The 9328-nt window shown below is 32.5% G+C and overlaps 1 protein-coding gene across 1 annotated transcript; it reads right to left on the reverse strand.

Moving 5' to 3' along the window:
* Positions 1-2156: 2156 nt before the first annotated feature.
* LOC133690543 (non-specific lipid transfer protein GPI-anchored 31-like) lies at positions 2157-3221 on the reverse strand. The gene is made up of 3 exons (XM_062110769.1): positions 2867-3221; positions 2738-2764; positions 2157-2380 (listed from the first exon to the last, which is right to left on the reverse strand). The coding sequence occupies exons 1-3, from the start codon at positions 3219-3221 to the stop codon at positions 2157-2159; spliced, it is 606 nt and encodes a 201-aa protein (XP_061966753.1).
* Positions 3222-9328: the final 6107 nt, after the last annotated feature.

A 9328-nucleotide genomic window follows, 5' to 3' on the forward strand; every position in this document is an offset into this window, starting at 1 on the left:
TTTCATAATAACTTTATTATTAATCTCATCGAATATATTTTTCTCAATATATACAATCAAATTGTCATTCATCTATTTTTAGTTGAGAGTGGGTTCAATGCTTGTATTTTTTAAATCTTTCAAGGATCGGTGAAATTCTTGACAACAATTCTATGCTGACATGATAGACAGTAGCTAAAACCATAACTTAAAATGATTGCCGTGATAAATTGATATTGTTATTGTTGACTTATTATTTTTTACAGGTTGGTTAAACATAAATGTTAAATATACTTTTTATTTTTCTATTGTATCCCTAATTTTTTGAGTTGTCCTATACTTTATTTTTAATCATTAATAAGTTTATCACCATCCATTTTTAATATGAAATTCATAGCAAAATACTTATCAATTCATCAAAACCCATTTCAATTCATATCCATATGCATGTAATATTACCAATACACATATTAATTCAACAAACCCTTAAATTATAATAAATCATAATATTTTCAATAACTAATTATAAAAGAATAAAACTAAAATTAAACAATAAAAACAAATAAAACAAGATGAAGAAAACTTACCTAAAACATAAGAGGTTATTTGCTGACTTAAAAGAAATTTTGCAAAAGAGAAAGATGCAAGAATAGTAGCTTTCAGGAAAGAAGAAAGACTTTCAGTTAATTAATGAAAAAAAAGAGAAAAAGATTACTAAAATGTACTGGATATATATATTATATATTAAATTATGTATAAGTTAACAATAGCCTACTTGAGTTAATTATTAACCAACAAAGAAAATTAAATTTGTTAAGGTATTATTAATATTCTAACATAAAAAATATTTTTTTAAAAAATTAATTGTTCCCTTTTACCATAGTTTCGCCATTGCCTCTAGTGTCATTAAACCATTTATAACTTGTAGTTATCTACACAATTCAATGACATATTTATTGATATTCTATTAAATTAGCTGTATGTCTCATGAAAATTATTCAATTAATTTTTTTATAATCAATTATTTAATAATTTGACTATATTATCATAATATAATGACTATATATATTATGGTAGTCATTATAATTACATGTATTTGAATAAAATCATTAATAAATTTTATGCCCATAAAATATTTACCTTATTTTTTCTCCTGCTATCAATTTTTAATTTTTTATAATAATTTTGACGTTTGGACAAAAATATGCCCGTGATATAATACGGGCCATCTATTTAATACATGCTAACTGCTCTAGAGTAATATTAATGCGCAATTGCTAACGTCATGCCAATTTTCATGAAGTCTTATTCTGTACTTGTAACATTAATTAATGCATTTTTCAGTATGTACTTGAGTTCTTATCATAGTTTTTATATCGTTTTGATCATAATTTTGAGATTCGGTTCAGTTCAATATCTAGATTTTAAATTTTAACTGATTTTATAAGTTGTTTAAGTTAATTTTTTTATTTTAAAATCAACGGGTTTTAATGAGATTTTTAATCAAATCTTACTGGATCAATTGAATCATCAAATTACACCGAGTTTTTTTTTTCAGATTAGATCATGTTTTAAAATTATAGTTTTGATAATTCAAAAGAAGTATTACCAAGAGGGTCGTCACATGGCTGCATTCATCTATCAAAAGAAATATCACATGGGATATACACTTTTAATTGCTTGATTGGAAAGGTTGAAGGTTAGCATGCTAGAATTTTGATAAACTAGTAAACGATAAATTAATGTGATAAGTTAATAATTTATTAAATTTATAAGATAATATATTAAAAAAAACACATATATTTCATTTGATATTTAAATGAACAATATTTTTGTACATCAAAATTATACGCACACACACAAACCGAACTTTTGGTTAGTTATCTTCACGCCATACCATCCATGCCTGCCGTTTTCCCTTGCTTTTCTGCCCCCCTCGAGTATATATACACTGGCACCGGATTCGTAGGGGCCGAGTAAAAATTTGGGAGCTCAAGAGGATTCAAATTTCCCCAATCAAGGGAAAAAAGAAGAAGAAGTCTGAATCAAATTCAAGAAACCAAAGATCTTCTATTTAACAGAACAAGAACAGGAAGGCATATACTATCCAATAAGTCCAAAACTAAACAAGAACCTAAGCAATAAAAACAAGATGGTGAAAGCCAACATCTTGTATTTCAAATCCACAGAAAGAGAGAAAGAGCGGAAGCAACAGCGGAGCTAATAAGAACCGAAGAGGGTGCAGAGACAGCACATGCCGTCCCTTTTGCTGGTGCTTGTGCTGGTACATCACTAGTTGCTGGAGCTGCTGCTGATCTCCCATTATCATCACTGTTCGATGGCGCTGGAGCTGGGGCTGAAGGCTGGTCATTCTCTAAAACAGGAGATGGTGCAGCTGGCTCTGGTGCAGAGGATCGATGGAGTGTTAGCTGCATGAACATTAGCCACACAAAAAAAATGTTCAAGCTTATAACAAAGATTAACAGTTAAACTCCTTATAACAGATTGAAATCATTGAATGTCATCGGTCATCGATCGGTCATGATAATATAATTACGAGACTGTTATATAATAATCTTGTTCTGCAGCACCCCACGTTTTCACAAATTGAATTCGTTGTTTAGAGGTAAGGTGTTTTACTCGATGAATAAATAAAAACACACAAAGTAGATCTTTCAGATTATTAATTATTATAAAAAAAGAAAGAAAGATGAAACATTTTCAGATTGATATTACAAAAACATAATCGAAAACGTACCAGGTGCACCGGAAGGAGGCACGGAGACTACGTTCATGCAGAACAAGCAGATCATTAAATAAAAAAAATTATTAAAAAGATTATAAATAATTCCAGTCAAATGAAACACGCTAGTATTAAATCACTCACTGCCACATCTACTAAGAGGAGGAGCAGACACTCCACACTCAGAAGATAAAGCTGCAGCCCTAGTAAGATTCACTGCAACGCCGGCAAAATCTGCACTGTGCTTTAATGCAAAACATAAGCACTGATCATCATCCAGACTAAGCACTGCTTCAAACCCAGCACAGCAAGAATCAGTGGGCTTCTCCGCATTGCCATCTGACAAATAGGTTACACAATCCAACATGTCAAATGCAACATCGCTACAATCTACTGATGGTGCCGGTGCTGGTGATTTTGGAGGTGATCCATGTTGCGCACTGTTTGCTAGCACAGCCAGCGTGGCCAAAATGCATGTAATGAAGAGAGCTGTCTTCATATACATATATTTTCTTTCTGTTGTTATTCCTCAGTATAGAGAGTGATCAAGGAGAGAGGGAGGCTCCGAGGAACAAAAAAGAAAGAAGAAAAAGGTATAGGTAGCTAGGGTTTGTTGTTTATTAGTTTATGCATATCACTTTAAATAATAAAAAGCTTAAAGATAAGAAATTCTCCTCGAATATCTCTTCTATTAGTTTGGATTCTGTTTAGGAACTGGGATGTTAGTTTTTAAACTCTTAAGTTTTAATTTCTAATCAATTTATTCGTCAAGTAAGCCAGTGTTCTAGCCACACTAGAATTCTTAGAGGTGAGGTGAGGGTGTATTTGGGATGATGATTGCGATGAAATTTAAATTATTTTTTATTTAAAAATATATTAAAATATTTTTATTTTTTATTTTTTAAATATCCAATGAAGCAGCCGTTGTTTTGATGTGAAATTTGAAACGATGGCTTGGTTTGGGCTCCTCAGTCATGTTTATAGTCAGGGCTAAATATTTGCTGAGTTGAGAAAAGACTGACCCCAAATCAGAGCTTTTTAATGGGCTTTCAGTCAAAACCCAACCCACCCGCATTCGTTTAATTTTTTTTTTTAAGTTTCAGCTACTGGGCCACGGCCCGCCCTCCTTCTCTAATAATAGCGATTCCAATTTCGTTTTTACGCACAAAATAAAACTTTGATGGACCATGAAAAGAAGGGACAGCGAGATCAAATTAGTATATCATTAATTGATTAATATATCTTAGATTTCCACACCAAATATTATTTGTTCTCGTTAAAAAAAACAAAAACATGCTATTGGAACGATTTAAAATATCCCCATACAACCATCTAGTAGCATGTAGATTACTTGTAAAAATTTAAATTTAAAAAGTTTGTTTTTCTTGTAATTTCAAGTTTGAATCTTGTAATTGATAATATTGATGATCACTAGAGATTTATCTGGTTATTAATTTTAAAATTTATAAAAATTAATTAAAATATATACAAGTTAGTATAAACATCCCACATGAATGAAATGAAATAAAATAAAATATCTACATACATCTCATTAAGCTCTGCCTCCACATGTATAATCTTGTAAAAAATATCTTAATTTGGACAACAGGTGGGACCCTTTCTGGCCTTTAACACTAATGACTCCAAGTAATTAAAATCCCTCATTTTTATATGAATTAAATATCTTAACACGATGTCTTGTCTCTCTCGTTATAGCACAGGAAACAAAGCAGAAAGAAATTAAAAATATCTATCGCCTTAGAGGGTAACAGTAGTAGTCAGTGGGACAAAGATGTAAAGAGCGAGCTGTGTGCAGTATCTGCCCGCCAGAAATGCAGCTAGAGCTAGATTCATCCACCCAGAAAAGAACCATGGTGCTTTTTCCAGTACAGGCCAAATTCCCTATAATTTTAATATTTCACGAGTGGACAGGTTCCTAAACTGTCATTCTCCCATTGTGGACCAAAATGATAGCCCCTCATTGCTACTGGACAAGTATGTAGGGTGCCCTATGCAAGATGGGTCGCTTCGTAAATTTAATGGACAAAATGGGACCCTACTATTTTGTTTTTGAGGCGCTAGTATTTTGTTTTTGAGAAATCCATAATTTTGCACCCACAAGTTGAGGCATTGGAAACCAGAAACTTACCTGCCAATCATTGCACGCACATTATATACACCTATACCTAATTCCTCGAAAATGGTCCACAGCTAAACCACGTCCCCTTCTTCAACAGATTGGGTCTGAACAGTCATCGTAGCTGGCTAATAGCTGGTGTCAAAAGCGACGCTAATGTCTATTTATTCTATGGTCCTCCGTCCAGTTTTAGCAAGTTAAAGGTTCTGGATCTCTCAATATTTGATTGTCTGCAAGTCTTACACTATCTCTTGTAGGAAACCCTAGCTCTTCGTTATACAGAATAATATCAGCGACAACCAGCACTGAAGCAGTTTCTCATCATCTAAAGTTGTGGCTGTCGAGATTAATCTAACCATCAGAATTAATAGTGTAACTAAAGGACTAACAAATGGGCAACTCTAGCTTGCTCAAGAAAAGAAAAGAAAAGGTTGCAGCAGTACACGACAACAATTTCCCAAACCCAATGCATCATTGTTATTGTAACTTATCATCATGAGTAGAGAAATATCAAGAAAAAGGAAAAGGGGGGGGGGGGGGGGAACTTGTGTCGAGATGCGCACCACTGTGATGTTAGCATGAAATCTTGTATATGTGGTGGATAGGGTTTGTTCGTGGATTAAATCTTAGCGACTGTTGATCTTTTTAAACATACATTTTACAGTTAAATTTTGGGTTAAATCTATTGTTATAAGCAAAAGGAATTAATACATTAAACTGCCATTTTAGATTATCTGAAGCTAACAAAACCATCAATATGCATGATATTTTTTATGTTTCATAGCTGAGTTTTTCATGTTTTTAATAAGAATATAACTGCAGTAAATAGCTCGTCGTGAATTAAAAAAAAACTTTAATTATTGTACCTTAATGCTAACATTTTTTATTCGTTTTTCATATTTTTAATAAGAATATAATTGCAGTAAATAGTTTTTATTCATTGTCCAACCACCAAAAAATATATTTTATTGATGGATTATATTTTAATTATTTGTTTTTAATATTTATGATGTGCTGTCTGTATTCATCCATACAGGGATTAAAAATAAATTTACGATTTGTCATGTAATTTAATCTGATTAAAGGATAAATTAATATCAAATATCACATTAAAAACGAACCAGTTACGGATATATAGGGTTAGTTTCGAGCTATTCGTGGTCCATTGAAAAATTGTTTTCAAGATCCAAGACAACGTTACAAATGAGTCTTGAATTGTTGTTCAAGACTTCTTTTTTCTTTTGCTCATACAAAGAACAAAATAATTTTTTAAATGATTTTAAAAATACATCTTCAACTAGCTTGGTGTATCTACAAAACAATGTTTTTCAAAAGCCAACCCTAAAATCCAAATTAAAATAGTCTAGCGAAAAAACAAAACTGGTTACATCGTGAGTGTTGTGGGCGTCAATGGCGAAGTAACTTATCATTTGCTACAACTTGGACGAGTCATTAATGACCAACCATTTATGAAGACTCATAGTGGCAGTTGATAAAATTCTGAGGGCACTTGTGAAGCGGGGATTGGTAGAAAGAGCTTTTGGAAGATGCAAAGGGCACCGAGAGTTGCTCTCCCCGAGATGGAACAAATTAACGAAAACAGCATCTACAGCAATAATATATATATATTATATATATATATATAGATCCTGCATTAGCAGTTCACAAAGAAGCTTGCAATTTCAGGGACTTGGTGCTGAAGTTATAAACGATCGTGACTTGTGGGGCCAATGACGCCTTAACATCACTTGTATCTTCATCATTGTTTGGCATTTTGGAAAAAAGGAACAAAATAAATTTATTTTCGGCTGGAAAAACATATGCTTGCTGCATTTATTTTTGTAATTTTTCTTGGAGGATATTTGTACAAATGCTATGTGGATATGAATTGTTTGTGCCTTTTCAATTTCGTTTTGATAATTACACAGCGCAGCACCTGTGATCTGACTCGTGAGTTTGGTCACTAGCTGGTTGGTTTGAGCCCATGGCTTGCATAGTGGAGCCGGACCTTGGCTGGACCCCGGGACCATCTTGTCCCAGAGAGGGGAAACAAGGGCTGGTGTGGATCTTGATATGCAAACAATTAGCACGATAGGAAGCGCGCTAATTTGCATCGATCTCGCTTAAGATCATATACACGTTGGGGAGAACTAAATGGAAAAAAAGAGAGCAGAGGGATAAGGAGCGGGGGATGCCAATCTTGCTTCTGGTGTTTTTTCTTTTCACTCCAAAATTAGAGATTCATTAGAGGCTTGATGTTTCAATAAATCCCCCATAATATCGAACGGCTCTGTATCATTCTTTATTCACATGGCAACGAAACTTGAAGTTTCAATACATCCTAGAATGAGAAGATATGGCGACATCAATTGAATGGATCACCATGTGAGAAACGCGAATGCATACAAGGAAACTTTTATAGCCTAATCTAATGATTAATGAAGTTTTGGGCGAGGATAATTAACTTCTAAAATGAGTAAAATGTTGTTAATGAATTTGATCCTCCAAATTCATAGGCATATAGCAATCTGGTTGTTATCTAGTGAATGAATCGCTCATGAGAGTGTGGTTTGACATGATTAAATAAAGGGTTCTGTAAGAAGAATAAAGAAACAAACAAAGAAAATCACACATGGAAGTTATATATACACATCAACGATGATGGCCATAAGTGTATGAATCTGTTAAATTTGGTATTCATCTTGAAACTTGAAACCAAATTTCCAGAGTTCCTCGGTCGAATAATTACAGGGAGATAGGCAATGTCCTTGTTATGAACATGTTGGCAGGCCAGGAGCATTGGTTGTTTACGAAAAAAATCTTGAATTCTTGCTATGAATTAGCTATAAGAATATCAAACTTCCAGCCCGATCGATCGAGGACAAATAAACAGTGATCTTGGCGTCTTATAATTAACAATTAACTTCGCAGTGAAAACAATATAAGATGATTGAGTTCATCTGCTCGATCGGATTAAAAGTGCTTTGCCAATAATATTAAAATTAGTAAAATTTCTAATTATCATAATATAATTTGAAACGATAAAGATGAAATTAATATACCTTTTAAAGAATTCTCTAAAGCACTTAATGATACGTGAAGGAGCACAAGTCTCCAATCCCTACTGGAAAACTAAACTTAGATAGAAATAAATGATGTGTTTTTTTTAGTTTAGTGTGGGTGTTCGGGTTAGCTTGCGTGTACCTCGATTAATCTCACGGGCCTTGAAGTTAACGACTATGTAAACTTTCAGTGGCCATTATATGAACAACCACAAGATTTGAACCTGAAACTATAGAAAAAACAAATTTTTTAAATCCAAATTTTTATCACTGAATCAGTATCTATAATTAATAAATGATGTTTTTACATCATATCAAGCGAAGACTGACATTTGGGCTAAAGTTAAAACGGGGATATTGCATGGAAAATTAGGGTGAGAAATGAAGGTCGTGGATTGGTTGGCACTGACCCCTAATTGTAACATGTTATAGGAATATTCACTTGAGTCAGCGACACGTACGCCTGATATTTTTTTTTCTTAATTTAGATTGAAAGCTAAATAGAATGATGAAGCGAGCATGATAATTAAGCAGACTGATGCTAGTTAATTAGAGGTTTGATGCAGACACATGCCAACTTGCTCAAGTGGGGGAGTTTTGTGTATTTGATTAAATTAAATACAAGTATGGAGCCCTGCTAGACGTGATAATTAAACTGAGAACCTGCAGGGTAACTTTCACTATAAGTTGTAAAAGAAGATTTTGTTGTTTTCTTTATATCTTGACGTTTCTTGTGCCAACTGTTTCCCAATCCTCGGCAAAGCAGATGGGGGCAAGCATGGATTCAAAGCAATATAAATAATTAATTAAACATACACAAAGCAAATTTTATAATATCAAAATCTAGCTAAAGCTCTTTTACCACGTACCAAAAGAAGTTACGAATGAGTTTATAGTTAAATTAATGCTACTAGCAGCTTGTTTTTGTGTTTTGAAGATATTTTTGATTTAAATTAGTATTTTTTTTATATATTTTTTAGATTATTTTGATTATGCTGATGTTAAAAATTTAAAAAAATAAAAAAAATATTATTTTATTATATTTTTAAATAAAAAAAACTTTAAAAAATAACATTTATCACAATAATAACCAAGAAACATGAGTAATAAGAGAATGATAATGTATTTGTTTTTGTAATAATTTCTACTTTGGTTGCATTTGAAATAAAAAGCTTGTGTTTTGGGACCATTACATCTTAATAAAAGCAACATCAACATGCTTGTACTTAGTTGCAAGCTCAGTTTAACAAAAAAAATTCTTTTTTTCCACATGCTACGACGGTCATTAATTTACCCCACCAAAATTAATGTCTTTCTTTTTTATTGGTCTTATTCCAATATATTATGATTGTTATGCAAATTAAGATAAAACATAGTGTCCTTTTTGGTAATTAAAGTTGCAACATC

The sequence above is a fragment of the Populus nigra genome, chromosome 4 (genome assembly GCF_951802175.1).
Source record: "Populus nigra chromosome 4, ddPopNigr1.1, whole genome shotgun sequence".
NCBI classification, from domain to species: Eukaryota; Viridiplantae; Streptophyta; class Magnoliopsida; order Malpighiales; family Salicaceae; genus Populus; species Populus nigra.

Coding starts and splice junctions, on each gene's coding strand:
- LOC133690543 (XM_062110769.1), bottom strand. CDS start 3,221: ATGAAGACAGCTCTCTTCATTACATGCATTTTGGCCACGCTGGCTGTG. Junction 2,765..2,866: donor TCCTCTTAGTAGATGTGGCA/GTGAGTGATTTA, acceptor GCATGAACGTAG/TCTCCGTGCCTCCTTCCGGT. Junction 2,381..2,737: donor GCCTCCTTCCGGTGCACCTG/GTACGTTTTCGA, acceptor CCTCTGCACCAG/AGCCAGCTGCACCATCTCCT.